The sequence below is a fragment of the Peromyscus californicus genome, unplaced genomic scaffold (assembly GCF_007827085.1).
Source record: "Peromyscus californicus insignis strain IS unplaced genomic scaffold, ASM782708v3 Scaffold_6__1_contigs__length_162567912, whole genome shotgun sequence".
NCBI classification, from domain to species: domain Eukaryota; kingdom Metazoa; phylum Chordata; class Mammalia; order Rodentia; family Cricetidae; genus Peromyscus; species Peromyscus californicus.
In genome coordinates, this window is record NW_026294584.1 from 52,812,861 (window position 1) to 52,831,028 (window position 18,168).

General features: G+C 41.5%; 1 protein-coding gene across 7 annotated transcripts in view; it reads right to left on the reverse strand.

The window, feature by feature from the left end:
- Positions 1-16,533, reverse strand: part of Braf (B-Raf proto-oncogene, serine/threonine kinase) — a 141,899-nt gene extending 125,366 nt beyond the window's left edge. For all 7 annotated transcript variants that reach the window (XM_052720369.1, XM_052720366.1, XM_052720364.1 and 4 more), the window contains exon 1: positions 16,315-16,533. In XM_052720369.1, coding sequence (XP_052576329.1) covers positions 16,315-16,518 — 204 coding nt within the window. In that variant the 5' untranslated portion in view covers positions 16,519-16,533. The remainder of the gene's footprint in view (positions 1-16,314) is intronic.
- Between the last annotated feature and the right edge of the window lie 1,635 nt (positions 16,534-18,168).

Below are 18,168 nucleotides of genomic sequence, written 5' to 3' on the forward strand. Positions count from 1 at the left end.
ACCAAGCTCAGAATGGTAAGGAACACTTAATAAAAGTCTGAATCCCTTACAATACCAAGTTTTCAACCCTGAAAGAACAAAAAACCTCAACTATTACAGGAGAAAAACTTAGTGCTGCTTAAGTAAAAATAATTCTGAAAACAAACTGGAAAACTATGGTTAAAGAGAGAACTCTGGAGAAGTAAACTACCACATCCTAATGAGTGGCAACTGTGGCGATACTTTGTGCTCTCACAAATAAAGCTTGCCTGGTGATCAGTGTGGAGCTAGCCACTAGTTAACCATAGAGGCCAGGTGGTGGTGGCACACACCTTCGATCCCAGTATTTAGGAGGCACATGCCTTTAATCCTAGCTCTTGGGAGTAGGAAACAGTTAGTGATATGGCTGGGCAGAGACAGGAACTGGCTTCAGGCTGAGGAGTTGGCCAGGTAAGAGGTGACTGTGGCTGCTCCTTTGAATCTCTGATCTTTCATCATTTACCCTGATATCTGGCTCTGAGGTTTTTATTATTAAGACCAATTAGAATTCACAATACATCTCGTGCCCAACATGGGGCATGAGTTCACGGAAAAGCTGCTTACCTGTGGCTTTGCAGCCAGCGGTACAGGCCAGAGCTGCACTCAGCCAGAGTTACTACCCCACTCGCTAAGTTTTTGCTGCAACCTCTCTGCAAGAAACTCCACAGACGTGTGGGCTCAACATGCTGCCAGAGTTAGCCCCTCAATACCAGTCAGCTCTGCCTTTTAGGTAGCTCCAGCCACACAGTCTTCCCCACAATCTACTGTGTACATTTTCAGACAGTGGGTTCCCTCTCCTGGTGGGTTGTGGGCTTTCCCTTGACCCCCTCCCTGGTCTGCTACCAAACTCGGTAGCTGCCTTGAAACCTGTTCTGGCTTCTACTGGTCTATACAGAAACAGTCAGTCTCACGTCTTCATTGTCATAGTCGGCAGATTTAATGAGACAATTCGGAATTCTTAGGGAGGAATTAGTTAAGAGGAAGAGAGATTTTTCCCACATTAAAAAGATTGCAATAGAGGGAGAAAAAGGACAAATCATCCAGAAAAAAAAATGTCTCGAGAAAAAGTGTAAATTGGCCTATGGCTATATCACATTTTCAACAGGGCAAAATTTCATTAAATCTTTTAAAATGTTTGTTTCTGCTGTTCTCTACAGACATATAATGCAAATGGTCTTTTTGTAGTCCCAGTCCAATTAAAAATTAAAGCTGGCACCGGGCGGTGGTGGCGCACACCTTTAATCCCAGCACTCGGGAGGCAGAGCCAGGCGGATCTCTGTGAGTTCGAGGCCAGCCTGGTCTCCAAAGTGAGTTCCAGGAAAGGCGCAAAGCTACACAGAGAAACCCTGTCTCGAAAAACAAAAAACAAAAAAAAAAACAAAGTAAGGTCCAGGATAGGCACCAAAAGTACACAGAGAAACCCTGTCTTGAAAAACCGAAAAAAAAAAAAAAAAATTAAAGCTGGCTTTGGAATTGGAGTGTGGCACGCTTTTTTTTTTTTTTTAAAGATTTATTTATTTATTATATATACAGTGTTCTGCCTGCATGTATGCCTGCAGGTCAGAAGAGGGCGCCAGATCTCATTACAGATGGTTGTGAGCCACCATGTGGTTGCTGGGGATTGAACTCAGGACCTCTGGAAGAGCAACCAGTGCTCCTAATCGCTGAGCCATCTCTCCACGCCCCACCCCCAAAGCATGCTTTTTAAAGTAAAATCCAAAATCTCTGTCTCATGTCAGAAGAGCCACCTGATATGGGACAGAAGAAAAACAAAAAATTAGGAACTATTTTATTGCCACTGATTTCATAATCCTTTGGTTTTACTTTGACTCTTTAAAGCTTTTCTTGAGGTATAAATATCTCAAAATTTATAAGATTACATATATATATGTGTGTGTATTTTAAACTTTTTGTCATGATATTAATGGTCATATAGAGTACTAACTAATTCTAGAAAAAGACTTCATCTAGCTTCCTGTACATGATTTTGGGTTTGAGTCTCTATCAGGTAACTAGGAATTAAGTGTTTGTACTCTGGATATACATAACAAATACTGATCCTTTAATCTCTTTGAGATCTGCTGCATATGACATTTAAAAGGTTTAAGATTTCGGCAATGAACCATGACCGTGCCTAATAGCAACCTTTGAAGTCTCCAAAAGGAGGATGGGACCCCACAATGATGATTCCACATAGACAATGATAATGCAACTAAGCTGACAAATACCACCCAAAGATTGGCTTGGACTACAAACTGCTTAAGACACTTTTGAGGTAGCTAGCTGAGATGATCCAGCCTCACAGACTATTCTAGCCAGGACTTCAGACAAGCCCTGCACTTTCCCATTACACAGAGACGGGACAACAAATGATATAGGCTACCTCTCCCAGGACTTGACAATTAACCCAAATTTTTCTTTTCAGGATCCCCTAAAGATGCCGTCGCCCCCAGACAGCAGGAAGTAATTTTAAGAACACAATGCCCACATTCCCAAGAGGTGGGGTGGGTGGTTTTTGGTCGTTCAGCGGGTTATGGCTATTTGTCATTGTTTAGGGTGGTTGGTTACAAGTTGCTATTGGTAATGGTCAGGAAAAAAGCTAAACAAAGGAAATCAGATTCAGAGTGCTTGTTTTGAAAAGAAAAAAGGAGGATACAGAAATGATAGGATAAAAGAGTAGATTATTGAATCTACTTTTAAAAAGCAACTACTTGTTTTAAATATTTTACATTGATATGGATCTTTGTATACTGATACAAAGTTGAGATTATTTTTGTTAGAACATACTGTTCATACATTTCTACTCTTATTCAATGTATTGTACCTATACAACTCATTTAACAATGTAATGCAAATTTCTAGTCCTTGAAAGTTATTATTACCAACTATTTAGGATAATAAGAAAATGCCAGGAATTAGTCACCTATTACAATAAAACTTGTAGTCATATTAGGTATGTTTGCAAAGTCAAACAGAGATATATTTTAGATAGACAGGTCGTCTTCAAACACTTCAGAAATCTACTGAATATGGCATTTAAGATGTTTTAATAACATAGGTTCTTTTTCTATGACAATGAGACATGTCTGTTCCTGGCAGCACCAATCTACTTCAGTGAAGATGATAGGCATTAAAGAAATTCCATATGGAGTTTATTTTCTTTGTGGCAAAAGTTAGTCACTGGGCAAGAAAATGCCCTTGCCTTGACTGCTGACAGTATGCTGTCCAAATAGGACAAGCAGGACACAAAAGAAAGGACTGCCAAACCTTGCCAAGACAAACTAGGACAGCTCCTTCAAAATAACCTGCTTCACAGATAAATCTGTCAGATATTCTATGCCTGTAGGCCGAAGATGGATGCCCCAATGCTGCAAAAGAACCCGGGGTGACTGTCCAGGCAGCCAGCTGTTTCTGTCATTTCTCACATTTTTTGGAAGTCACTTGCTTGCACTTCCTGCTTACTCAGGTAATATTATTTCCTTCTTGGGTCTCTGATGAAGTTTAAGACTTTATAGTTGTAGTTATAGTTTTCCTTGTTACCAGAGTCAGAAAAGAAATTCTCAAAAGAGGTATAAAGTGTATAAGGTTGAGAGACATAAAAAGATAGTTTTGGGCTAGGTGGTGGTGGTGCAAGTCTTTAATCCCAGCACTCGGGAGGCAGAGCCAGGCAGATCTCTCTGAGTTTGAGGCCAGCCTGGTCTACAGAGTGAGATCCAAGACAGGCACCAAAAACTACACAGAGAACCCCTGTCTCAAAAAAAAAAAAAAGTTTTGTTAATGCAAGTTAGAAGGAAAGTGAATTATGTACAACCTTTTGGATTCACCAAAAACAGAATACATAATGGAGTATTTTCTCTGAATTTGTCAAATGTTTATGGACTAGACATTGTTGATGTATTTATTGTCTGTATACATTGTATAGTTATTGTACTTACCGTATATAGTTTTTCTTATATTAGTTATAACCTTTTTATTTTAGACAAAAAGGGGAAAATGTGGTGATAGTTTATTTGTGCTCTCACAAATAAAGCTTGCATGGAGATCACATGTGGAGCTAGTCACTAGTTAACCATAAAGACCAGGCAGTGGTGGCACATACCTTTAATCCCAGCACTTGGGAGTAGGAAACAGTTAGTGATATGGCTGGGCGGAGAGAGGAAGTGATAAGATGGGTGGAGACAGGAACTTGGCCACTTTCAGGATGAGGAGCTGGCCAGGTAAGAGGTGGCTGTGGCTTACTCCTTTGAATCTCTGATCTTTCAGCATTTACTCTGATATCTGGCTCTGGGGTTTTTATATTAAGACAAATTAGAATTCTCGATATAGGTAACTATTTGGATTAAAAGCACTAAGATCACTCAGCGGTTAAATATTTGGTATACAAGTCTAGCTAGTATCCTGAGTTAAACCCCTGGGACCTACATAAAGGTATAAGGAATCAACTCTATAAAGTTGTCATCTAACCTCATTAGCCACACTGTGACACACACACACACACACACACACAAACAGTTTAAAAGTCTAAAAAATAAAACTGAAATGAAATAAAATGGTCTAGCACAGCACTGACTGAACAGTTATTCATTAAATGAGACAGTTAAATCTGAAAATCTGGCCGGGCGGTGGTGGCGCACGCCTTTAATCCCAGCACTCGGGAGGCAGAGCCAGGCGGATCTCTGTGAGTTCGAGGCCAGCCTGGGCTACCAAGTGAGTTCCAGGAAAGGCGCAAAGCTACACAGAGAAACCCTGTCTCGAAAAACCAAAAAAAAAAAAAAAAAAAAAAAAAAATCTGAAAATCTGATTTAGTATCTCAGTGCTTCCAGCCAAACTGAATGAACAACAGCCTACCACTGGGCAACGAAGGACACTTCCAACATTATAAAGTATGACTGTGACTGACAAGTGCTAGCCTAGAGGAAGCTGATAACAGCAAGAAAACCCTGCAATATGGTGAGTAAAATGATACAGGATGCTAGCAAAGCACAAAACAAAGGCACCTAATTGGGCCTTAGAAAAAAAGGCATTAAGGATACTTCCTACAATAAATGGGAGGTCAGTGAAGCATAGGAGGTTTGAAAAGCAAAGGGTGGTGAGGGATTTGTATTTTAGGCAATAAGAAAAGTGTAAACAAAAACAAGTAAAATTTAAATGTTAAAAAGTACCAAGTGGGAACTGTTTCACTGCAAAATGCAAAAGTCAAACTGCAATGATAAGGATACCATTCTACATCAACAAAATACAGGTTTGTCTGGTTTTTTGTTTTAAAGACACAGTCTATGTAGTCCGACTGTCCTGGAACTCACCATGCAGACCAGGCTGATCTAGAACACAAAGAACACTTGCCTCTGCCTCCTGAGTGCTGGGGTTAAAGGAATTTTCTTAAAAAGAAAAATCAGTCACTTAGAGCTCTCAAAATTTAGCTTAAATTGATGGCAGAAGAGTTATAGATACTTCATGCAGTAATAAATTCATGTTCTAGTTCCCAATAATTATTTGAATCAAAATGAGAGTGACTCATACCAAGTGTTGAAAACTGCCTTGTCAAGTTACATTTAACTGTGCAGATGTGACACCAAAAGTTAGGAAATCCACAATGCTATCCTAGCTTCTCACATGTTAACATTGTCCATCAATTTTACTGTTGTCTTCAATCTATTCTCTCCTGTATGGTGCGGAACACTCACTTCTCTCCTGAAACATCATAATCCCAGTCTGGGAAGAAACTTTACTACACTAGAGAGAAAAAAACTGAAAAAACAGATTTCAGCTGGGTGTTGGTGGCACACACCTTTAATCCCAGCACTCAGGAGGCAGAGCCAGGTGGATCTCTGTGAGTTCGAGGCCATCCTGTGCTACCAAGTGAGTTCCAGGAAAGGCGCTATCATATTCACTGCACAGCAGCATTTACTGTCACATGCTCTGTGGTTTTCTTTTATCAAAAAGTATCATATTGAAAGCCATCCTTCCTACTTATACACCAAACCTGCTTTCCTTTTGCCTCTCTAGAAACACTGCTTCAGCAATTCCTCTTTCCTGAAATCATAGATGTTTTGCTCTAATGTTTCCTTTCTAGCATCATATGACCTTACAAGTCTCATCAAATTTTTTGTTTTGTTTTGTTGTTTTTCGAGACAGGGTTTCTTCTGTGTAGTTTTGGTGCCTGTCCTGGGTGTCGCTCTGTAGGAACTCACAGAGATCCGCCTGGCTCTGCCTCCTGAGTTCTGAGATTAAAGGCATGCACTACCACCGCCTGGCTTTTTTTTTCTTTTTTTTTTTTTGACTTGAGGCTGGTATGGGAACACATGCCTACAATTCCAACACCAAGGAGGATAAGGAAGGAGATTGTGAATCTGAGGTCACTTTATACTATATAACTTCTCTCAAAAACCTTTGAAAATTAAATTAATTAAAATTAAACATATAATTTCTCAGGTCTATTTTCCTCACTTGTCATGATCCATTTCTCTGGTCCCCTTTGTAAGATTAATTCCTTGCTCTTTTAAGTTATTTTGTGCTGTAACAAAATACTCCAGACTGGGTGATTTATAAGGTAAAAATGGTTACTGACAATTCTGAATGATGGAGGGTTCAAGCAGCATAGTACCAAAGTATGGAATGGTCCTCTGGTTATGTCACAACTGCTATAATACCCAAAAGGTGTAAGGACTCAAGTGCAATAAGGGCTATTTCTTTGTTTTTGACCAGTAGTAGGTAGTTCAACAGGTTATCAGAGTGTTCTATATTTCTACATTCATTCGGGAATTTAGGCTGACGGACAATCATTTATAACATTGCTTGGAATGAAAGTATCATAGCTATCATTTCAGTTCCAGCCAGCCATAAAAACAAAACAGAATGGAGGATATTTTTATGTGCCAGATCTAGAACTGGTACAAATCATTTGTGTCCATATTCTACTAGCTGGAACTCAACCCTACAAACACACCTGCCTAACTACAAAGAAGAAATGTTACCTTTCTAGGTATGAAAAAGAAAAGAAAATATGGCTATCATGAACAGTATTTTGCCCCGGGGAGTCATTTCAACCTAAAGAGTCATGAATCCAATTACTTATTCAAAATCTTAGACAGCATTAGTTATCTGCCTCTAACTTAGCATCTCTTGCAATGAATTCCTGACCTGGGTCTTCTCCCTTCTCTTTGGTACCTCTTTTTCTTCAGCACTTCACACTCACCGTCTATAACAAATGCAAGGGTTTAGGATGTGGCTCACTATACAATACCGCTAGACTGTACAAAGCCTTGGGTTTAGTCACCAGCACTGCTGTTGGGGGCAGGCTGAGACAAATCAGATTTGATCTACTTTCAAGCCATCCAAAAATCTGACCCCTTTTCTGTTCTCCTGCTATCACTCTGATTACTGCAGTACTTCCTCCAAGGTTCTCCTGCTTCTCCCTTGTCCCTTAGAGTCTATTCTTTACACTGTAACCAAAGTGTTTCTATTAAGATGTGAGAGGGACTGGGGAAATGCCATGCAAGCATGAAAACCTAAGTTCAGATTGCCAACACCCATGTAAAAGGCTGGGCATGATGGTATGCTCCTAGTAATAGAGACATGGACAGGAGGACCCCGGAAGCTTGCTGGCTAGACAGTCTAGACAAATGAGTAAGTTCCAGGTTCACTAAAAGACCTTGTCTCAAATAAATAAGGTGTACAGAAATTAAGGAAGATAGCTGACAGCAACCTCTAGCCTCCACATGCATATATGAGCATATGCACACACATACACATGTGCATACACACATGAACAAGTTAACACACACAAACTGTGTGAGATCAGGTCACTCAGCTCTGGCTACTGAAATCCTGAATAGGGCTTTCCTTTTCCTTTAAAATGTTCAAGTCCTTTACAAGGGCCTTTGGCCATGCCCCAAGCCCTCTGGAATTTCATCTCCTACCGACTTTCAATTCTTTCCAGTTACTCCAGCAACTCTGGCCTCTTGCTACTTCCTAAATAAGCAAGCTACATTCCTCACAGAAGTTTGTTAGTTCTACAAGGAACACATTTTCATTCTGTATTCTTCTGACCTCTTGAAGCTTTTGTTCAAAAAAGCCACCTTCTAAAACTGAGGTCTACCTTGTTCTCCCTGTTTTAAATTTCAGCCTAACTCCCCCAGGCCTACTCTGCTTTCCTTGAAAATTTCCACAGTACTTACTATCTTCAAACATACTTTATAATTTCCTTTTTAAAGCCAGGCATGATGGTGTGACAAGCCCCTGCACTCAAGAGGCTGAGGCAGGATGATCTTAAGTTCAAGGCCACCTTGGGTTACAAAGCACTTGTTCTAAGATACCCTTAATTACCTAGTGAGATTCCATCTTAAAAAAAAAATTTTAAATAAGGGCCTGGAGAGTTAGCTCATTCATTAAGAGCTTTTGTTGCTCTTGCAAAGACTCAGGTTTGGTTCCCACATGATGGCTCAGAACCATCCCTAATTCTAGTCCCAAGAGATCCAAAACCATCTTCAAATCCCTGCTAGCACCAGGCATATACAAGATGCACAAATATACATGCAGGCAAAACATTCATACACATAAAATAGATCTAAAAAGTTTTTTAAGAAATAGTTTCTTTTGTTTTTTGGGTGGGGTTTTGTTTTCTTTCATTTTGTTTTTGACATGAGGTCTCATATAGTACCAGCTGGTCTCAAACTGCCTAAAGTTGCCAAGGATAGCCTTGTACTCCTGATCTTCGTGCTTCCACCTCCTGAGCATCAGGACTGGTCACAGGTGTGTGCTACCATGGCCAGCCTACAAATTTCCTTTTTGTTTATTTATGGTTTATTTGTTCTCACACAACTTCCAACATGTACCTCTCTATCAGAACGTAGACTACAAAAACTGTACAGATTTTTGTTTTGAAATATGTTCCTAAACTCATAAATTACCACCTGACATACTGTAGGCACTCAAGAACTGACTGAATATATGAATACCTATTATACTATGAACTAACTCAGTGCAAAAGCCAGCAATGCAGTGTTAGGTGCCAGCAAAGCTACTCGTGACCACAGTTTTAAAAATGCTAAAGCAAAGTCATGTTTACCACCTTCCCCACAAGACCACAAGATAGTCCTTGTACAATCACATAAATCCTCTTTTCCTTGTTTATCAAAAGTCAACATGTTGCCACTTCATGTTTCTTGGATTCAAAGGTAATTTCAAAACAACATTAACAGAACTTAGTCAACATTCAGTTTTAGGTCAATCATAAGGACTGTCAAAATTTCATAACTAGAGCCGGGCGGTGGTGGCGCACGCCTTTAATCCCAGCACTCGGGAGGCAGAGCCAGGCGGATCTCTGTGAGTTCGAGGCCAGCCTGGGCTACCAAGTGAGTTCCAGGAAAGGTGCAAAGCTACACAGAGAAACCCTGTCTCGAAAAACCAAAAAAAAAAAAAAAAAAAAAAAAAAAAATTTCATAACTAGAACCTTTTTAAGTCTGTCACTGGATTTATTTTAAAACAAGCAAACATACAACAAAGATTTCTGGAGAAAAAGTCTTAAATATACTTACCTTTTGTCTTGCAAATCACCAGAAAAATAATAGTACTAAAATTTTGTGACAGTGTTTATATATTCCTCACCTCATTTTATTCTCCTACCAGTCCTTTAAGCCATTTAACACATTTGGGCTAACAGAAGTTCAGTGCACAGCATAAGGAGGCGTGGGGGAAGGATCAAGAGATGCCAGCAAAAAGCTTGCAGTGAATGAATTATGTATTAATATAATGAAACTTATTTGCAATTGTGTAATTTTCTGCTAATATGAGAAGCCATGAGTAGGAAGAATCTATGGATGAAATATAGGCAATCATGTAAAAACTAAGAGAAATGAATACTTCCAACAGCTTTAGAATACCCTTTTAAGGACTACTGAATTCTTTGAACTGTAATCTGTTCCTTCTCTGATGGCCTCTGGAAGTATAGTAATATGATGGAGGAAGGAGGCTGTGGGTACAACTCACTGCTAATTGTGCACTTGACATGCACAAAGCCCTAGGTTCACCTCCTCCTCACCCACCCCCACCCCTGCAGAAAGAAACAAAAGCCAAAAACAATTCATTAAGTTATTTGAAAGTAATTAAAATAGTACTTTTGTTTTGTTTTGTTGAGACAGGGTCACTAAATAGCCCTGGTTCTCCTGGAACTTACTGTGTAGCCCAGGATGGCCTCAAACTCACAGAGATCTGTCTGCCCCTGCCTCATGAGGGTTGAGAGTAAAGGTATGCACCATCACACGCAGCAAAATAGTACTCCCACCCCACCCCCCTCACCCCCTCGACAAGGTTTCTCTGTATAGCCCTGGCTGCCCGGGAATTCTCTTTGTATACCAGGTCGGCCTTGAACTCAGAGATCTGCCTGCCTCTGCCTCCTCAGTGCTGGGATCATCATCATCCACAACACCAAAAAAGTTATAAAGACAACTATTTGGCATTCATAGAAAACAGGATTTTTTTTAATGGGTATTAAAGTCTCTTTATACATCAATAGCTATATTATCAAGAACTCCTTAAAGTAACCCTGGGGCTGGGGACATGGTTCAATAGGTAAAATTCTTGCTGTTAAGCATGAAGGCATTAGTTTGCATTCCCAGCCTCGGCCAATGCTGGAAGGCAGAGACAATAGTATCCCAGGGGCTCGCTGTTCAGCCAGTATAGCTCTGGAGAAATTGGAAAACCATCGTCCTATGGTACATTTTCCCCCAAAGTGCTGTCAATAGCTACAGCTGCATAGTAAGAATGAAAATGAGATTTTATTTGATATTACTGAGCTTCCAGAAGAAATAAAGCTAACTGAGTTTAAAACAATTTTTACATTCTGTATAACAGTATTCTCAGGGCTCAGGAAAGAATGTTAAAATTACTGGGCATCAATTTCTTGATACTAGTCAACAGTCTTGATATTAAAACTAAAAATAATATTATTTTTGGTCTTTGATTTTTTTTTTAAGGTCAAGAGAAAACATAGAAAGCAAAAATAACTGTAGAGGGAAGAAAGCAATGACTGCTTAAAGTTTGGTATAGACTCCTTAAAGTTAGGTATAGACTCCAGACTATGATGGCTCATTAAGTATGATAGTAAATTAGGTTAGTAAACACTAAAAAATAAAAACTGCCCTCCAGAACACATCAATGCATCCACGAAATATTTAAAGCAGGAACGTGTGAACCAATGAGAACGAATGTCTTGTTATACTAACATGAAGTTATCTCTAACACGAAGATAAAGAAAGCACAACATGACCTCAAAAACCAGAAGAGCTCCCAAACAGGCCCACGAATTTTGAATCCAAAAGTTCTATAATTATTTATTCATAATTGAGGCTTTTCAGAAAAATCAACATAGGTGAACTAGGCAAGGGGAAAGAATAAAGGGCTGCAAACAATTTAACTTCTGAGGAAGACAAAATCTCATAAGAGCTGCTGACAAAAAGGCTTATCTTAATAGGAACTTGGCAGAGGAATCCAGGAATAGGAGCAAACAAGATTTTTAAAAAGAAAGGGATTGTGACAAGAAGTTCACCAAGTACTCACTTAAATTAACGTTAAGTTGTCAATGAAACAAAAATGCACTTCTGCAGCTCTAAAGGAGAAAGCAATTGTATGATTGGAGATAAAGGGGGGGAGGAGGAGGAGGAGGAGGAGGAGGAGGAGGAGGAGGAGGAGGAGGAGGAGGAGGAGGAGAAGCAGCAGCAGCAGCAGCAGCAGCAGCGGTTGCCCCAGTGTGTGACTCGGCACCAAAGCACATGGAAAACAACACTGACTTTCTTCCTTGTCCCTCAAAGAACATGGCCTTCCAGCTGCTGTTAGACCTATTCGTTCTATCAGTAAAACGGGGGAGAGAAAACCAAGAAAAGTCTGACTGCTCTAGTCTATTGTACTACTTTTTTTCTGGCCTCAAACACAATTAAATCAAATCTGCCATTATGTTTAAGACATTCCATAATTCACTCACCCAGTCCAACATTCCTTATGGTCAACTGACAATAGATTGCCAGCATATATAAGCAACTGATACAAGATATGTGTGTGTGTTTGTTTTGGTTTTTTCCGAGACAGGGTTTCTCTGTGTAGTTTTGGTGCCTGTCCTGGATCTCGCGCTGTAGACCAGGCTGGCCTCAAACTCACAGAGATTCGCCTGGCTCTGCCTCCCAAATGCTGGGATTAAAGGCATGTGCCACCGACGCCCAGCACAAGATAATTTTTTTTTAAATAAAAGGATGAATGGATGCCTTAAGTAAAGTGTTAAGTCAGGAAAAGGGAAAGGGTTCAGAAAGGGAGCAACAGAGAAATACTGAAGACAAACAGCTACTTTATGGCTTCCCCCTTCAAACAAAATCTCTGCATATATCTAAACAAGTATTAATAACAACAGCTAAAACTTTCTGCACATACACCTTTCTACCATAGTGAGAATATTACTTTTCAGAGGTATGATGCAACCTGACCTGGCAGGGTTCACAAAGATGTATTTTAATACAGTGGGCCTCATTATAAAGTAGATCCCATCCTTGAATATTCCCTAGCCAATACATTATTATAATTACACAGCTTAGCCAAGACTGGCTAAGAGATCCTGAAAACAGAAAATAATAAAATTCTAATTGTATTACCATTTTAAGAAACTCTCTTTCTCCAGAAACACAGCATGAATGGAACAGGTAGTAAATATCACACCCTGGTATCACACATTTAAGTAATAAATGCATTTATTATTAACCATCTGGTAATATTATACCATGTACCATGTCATACCAGATGGTCTCAGGAAGAAAGTATCATCAAGGAACTATAAATGGTCAGAAGTAAATGCTTAATAGCAAAATTATACATACACTTAATAAACATTTAGTAAGTTCTTGTCATTTATCAGAACATTTTATTTTGAGCACCTATAAAGTAATACAAATACAGGCCATCAAATCTGTTCATTCTCCAGCATAATTTTGCATACCACTGTCTACATTCTATGTTGAAGATGTATGACAGCAGCAAATTTTCTAAAAAATAACTTAATGTCCAAAAAAATTATTAATCATACTTTACCTAGGGACACATAAAGTTGGGCCAAATTATTATATTTTAAAAGTTACAAATCTATATACAAAATGTGTTACACAAGCATTAAATTAAAAAGACTAGTTGTAATACATGCAAATGTCTATAGCAATTATACAGAAAGTTTGTACTTTTTAAAAAATTTTTCAATGATGGACAGGCTTTCCCCCTATAACTAATTTTTGGTGCAGCTGAAATTTGACAAACTTTTATTAAACCCAGGTAAGATAAAAATTTAGAATAAAATGTCATTACACACATGCACAATTTTTCATCTTTCCATGGTACTTATTAAAGATATTCCCTTAGTTCACATAAAGAAGTTCAATTAAAAGACCACAAGACATTTCAGTTTCCTCTGGATTAACGTCAACTTTAAAACTATCTCTTGCTGGGTGTAGGGACACATACCTGTAATCCCAGCACATAAGAGGTAGTGGCAGAAGGACCAGGAGTCCTACAGCCTCAGCCTACTGCTGAGTTCCTGAAAAGCCTGGGCTGCATGATACTATTTCCTGGAAGAATCTATTTTGTTACATATAATATTTGTACCTGTAGTCAATAGAGGTCCACTTTTTATCTTCCCCGCCAAATATATATATCATCTTCTACACAAGACAACTATTCAGCACCAAACAAATCCTGGGAGGCAGGCAATAGGAAACATCTTTTAACTAAATAAATAAAGAATACAATTTCAGGAGATATGACCATGCTTTCAATGAGTTATTGGTGATTTAATTTAACTTCACGTAGCCTAGAGTTTCGTAAGCACTGGTACATGGGAAATGCCCAGAAAGTGCCAAACAGAAAGTTATAGCCCTAACACTCACTATTCAGAAAGAAAGGGGGTTGGGGGGGAGGAGATAAAAGGTCCAAGTAATCTAGCTCCCTCAAGAAAACAAAGTCTTCCATACAGAAATGTAAACTGTCCTAATAACTCTGAAACAAAGATCTCAAATTAGTGTCATATCAGAAAACTATCATTTTATAACTCCTATCCATTAATTTACCCATATATCTTTCTATCAGTCTTCAAGCATCTTTACAATTCAAGAAAACCATACACGCACTGCAGAGTAAAGTGAAGCCCAGAGGCACCTGTGCCTAGTAAGACAAAGGCATATCCGATTCCTGGAGAAAACAGACAGCAGATGTGACCCCTAGCATTTCTCCATTAAAACAATATATCCTAAAAATAAATTTCCATGTCAACGGAACAACGTTGTTTATAAATAAGAAGGAATGTGGAGGTGTGGGGAAGACAAGAGGAAGCTTCAGCAAGTTAAGTACCCAAAGCCAGGAAACAAGACAGAATGAATGGTAACTCGGGATAAGGGAAACAGATTGAACTAGGAAATGGATGATGGGAAGAGCTTTATCCTTGGAATCTAAGAAGCTACAGGAAATAAAGAAATTAAGTGGAAACTGACCTGAACATAAATTCAAACTGGAAGTTGGAGTTATTTCAAATTAAGGAGCAAGAAAAAGCCAGGTAGTGGTGGTGGTGCATGCCTTTAATCCCAGCTCTTGAGAGGCAGGGGCAGACGGATATCTACGAGTTCGAGGCCAGCCTGGTCTACAGAGCAAGTTCCAGGACAGCCAGGCCTACCTACACAGAGACACTCTCGTCTCAAAAAGCCAAAAAGAATAAACATAAAAAAATAAAGAAAAACTGAGAGACAGAGAGAAAGAAGAAAAAAATGTGAGAAACAGCCTAGCTCAAATGATGGTACTGAGCACATTTTGGTCAGAGACAGCATAAAAGGGTGGAAAACAAACATTATTGTGAACAGACTGCTAATATATCACGAGTAGAGGATGAATTTCCCAAGTAAATATAATGAAGCAGGGAAAAGAATATTGCAGAGATAAGAAAGCAGATAGTATGAGAATTGGGAAACATAAGTAACAGGTTTATCTTTAAGCAAAACCAACAAAATTAAGTCACACTAATCAAGTGTTTGTAAAATATGGTATTGTTTATGTGATACAGTGCTCAAATAGTAAATGTAGTAAGTTTTACATACAGAAAAAAAAGAATAAATTAAGTAATTTGACAATGTAATAATAAGTTGAATGATGCAAGGACAGGTTATGAGAAGCAAATACTAAAGACAAGTAAACATGAAAGAGGAAAAAAATGGGAAGAAAATGGGAACGACACAGATCAATTAAACCCACTGAAAACAAAAAACACGAAGATGTCAATCAAGAGGTGCGGATCAACCCCGAAAGACTTAACCCAAATGGCCAGCAGTGCAAGGGAGCAAGGGAGCAGGTGAAACCTGATGGAATCCTGACAGCCTTGGGGTGCAGGGAGTGGGTCGCTTCCAAAGTGACCAGAAAGATTTGTGAAGATAACATAGATAACGATGCGAGGGAGCAGTAGAATGGGGTAGAGGGCCTCAAAGGACCAGGGCAAGAGAAGCGCAAAAATGCTCCTCAGTGGAAGCTAAGGTTAGAAGCAAGTGGTACAACTGGGAAATGAGCGGGGTGGTGGATGAGGATGGGACGGAGGTTACGGGTCAGCATGGGAACACTGACAAACATTGTTATTAGAATCTGGGGCTGAAAAAAAGTCAAGGCTACACCAAAAACCATCCCCTGGGCAAATCCTGTCCAGAGAAATCCCCCAAACAAGTAGAAAAGTGGGAAAGCGACAAGGGCCTGCAAAGGGAAGACAGGAGAGCGGAGAGAGATGCGCTCCGTCATGCCCACGACCAGGGAGTAATCACACGCGGCAATTTCTAGGGCTGGGGGATTCAGGGGTACTGCCCGGGCCGCCACTATGCTCCATCCTCGACGCCGTCCCTGCCGGCTAGCAAAAAGGAAAAAAAACCAAAAAAAACAAACAAAAAAAACCCAAAACCATCTCAGGGATGCCGGGCTGGAAACCTCAGCCAGGCGTGACCTTCTCCACCAGCCCCGAGTTTCGCCCCCTCTGGAAAGGCTCCAGCTCGGCCCCCGCTGCCCCAACCCCATCAGGGTGGGGGTCGGGGAACCCCCCTGGGCCACCGTGTGTGTTTACGTAGCTAGGAGCCGCAAGACGGAGGGGGACACTCGGTCGATAGCCACATCCCCGCCGGCTGCCCCGCACGGCCGGAGCTCCCTCCGCCGCCCCGGTCCCTCACATAAACACCGGCCCGCCGAGCCCCCGACGCGAGAGCCCTGGGGGATGGCGCCGCCGCCGCCGCCGCCGCCGCCGCCGCTCACCTCTTCAGGAATGGCCGGGTCCGCAGCCGAAGAGGCCGCGGCGCCAGCGCCGGCCTCGGGCTCCATGTCTCCATTGAAGAGAGCCTGGCCCTGCTCGGCGCCGCCGCCGCCGCCGCCGCCGCCGCCGCCGCCGCCGCCGCCGCCGCCGCCACCGCCGCCGCCGCTGCCACCGCCGCCGCCACCGCCGCCACTCAGCGCCGCCATCTTCGAAGCGCAAGCCGGGGCCGAGCGGCAGCCGCGGGGCGGGGAGGGGGAAGGGAGGCGCAGGGCGGGCGGAGGCGGGCGCGGAGGCGCGGGGGGCGTGGGCGGAGCGGCCGGGGCGGAGGCCACCTCAGGAACCCGCCGGCGGCCCCCCGGCGCAGCCGAGCCTGAGGGGACTGGGGGGTGGGGAGGGGGGGTGGGATGGGGGTGGGGTGGGGGGGAGGGGAAGGGGAGGGGCGGAGACGACGACGAGGAGTCGCCGCGGCAACGGCGTCACCCGCGTGTCACGGCCGTGACGTCACCCGGGTGCGTGACGTCATCCGAGGAGCACCCCTCGCGGCGCCGCCGTCGTCAGGGGAGTGTTCCTTCTCCTCCAACCACCCTCGCGCTCACACGGTCCCCCCCCAACCCCCCCCCCCCCCCCCCCCCCCCGCTCAGTTTCCATGGCTCCCGTTTCCTACTTTTCCTCCGTCCTCAGCCTGTTCTTGTCGTGTGGGATTTACTAGAAGAGCAGGGGTGGTGTTCTCAGAGAAGTTAAAATCCTTGAGGGAGGAAGTTGGCCGGGAAGCCTATACTACTTGTGACTTACTGCCATTGCAAAGAAGCTCTGGGGGTGGGGGGACGGCACACACACACAAACAAACAAACAAAAAAAAACCCTTAAATCCCAAGGTTGAAACATCAGCCAAGACAAATTTCATAAAAATACGTCGTGGAGCAGCTAAATTCTCAGTATGGGGCTTGTATACTGTCCTTAAAGGACTTGGTCAGTTGAAGTGAGTATAAATGAAAACCTAGAACCTGGTGCTCGGTGCATTTGCTGCCTAGTTTCATTCATTTAGTATCAACGGCTCCTTCCATGCACTAGGGCCTGAGAAAAGCACATAGCATTCTAGACATTATAAACATCAAAACTATTTTTCATTTCAAAGAAAACCATTCAAAATATTTTGTAGACTCTGGTCCAAGGTTTCTCCACAAACTATATATATATGAAAGAAAAGAAAATTTGGGAGAAGAGAGTTAAATTATGTTTGAGAAGCTAAAGCTACAGAACGAAATTAAATCCAATTTATTGTTTAAAATACATTTAACCAAAAGAAGGAAATAATGGAGAGAGGATGTGATAAAGAAGAGAGAAAACAGGAGTGAAAAACAGATTACCAATAGAGTACAGTTAATTGCCACAGTAACAACATGGGGTCATGGAAGCTTGAGTTGATTTGTCTGTGTGTGTGTGTGTGTGTGTGTGTGTGTGTGTGTGTGTGTGCGCGCGCGCGCGCGCGCACTTCTATTAGTGGAAAGGGGGGGCAGTCTTTATTGTGTTTAGGACGATTTGAGAGGTAGAAAGCTTTCTGAAGCAAGATGTCTGCACTTCTGATCTGGTCTCCATCAGCCTGGGAGCTGATGCTTCTTTTCAAGGTAAGGTAGGAGGTGCATGTGTGGCTGCTTGCTGAATCAAAACATTAAGTTCTTGTATATTGAAAAAAAAATAAAATAACACTCTGATCGAATAACCATTCGGTGTTTGCCAATGTCATAGTACATTCTCTTCTAAGTAGGGAAGTTTCCTTGAGAACTACCTTTAAATCAGAAGATGGTTTGACGTATATGAGTAAAAGAAATAATAATAATTTAAAAAAAAAGACTGGC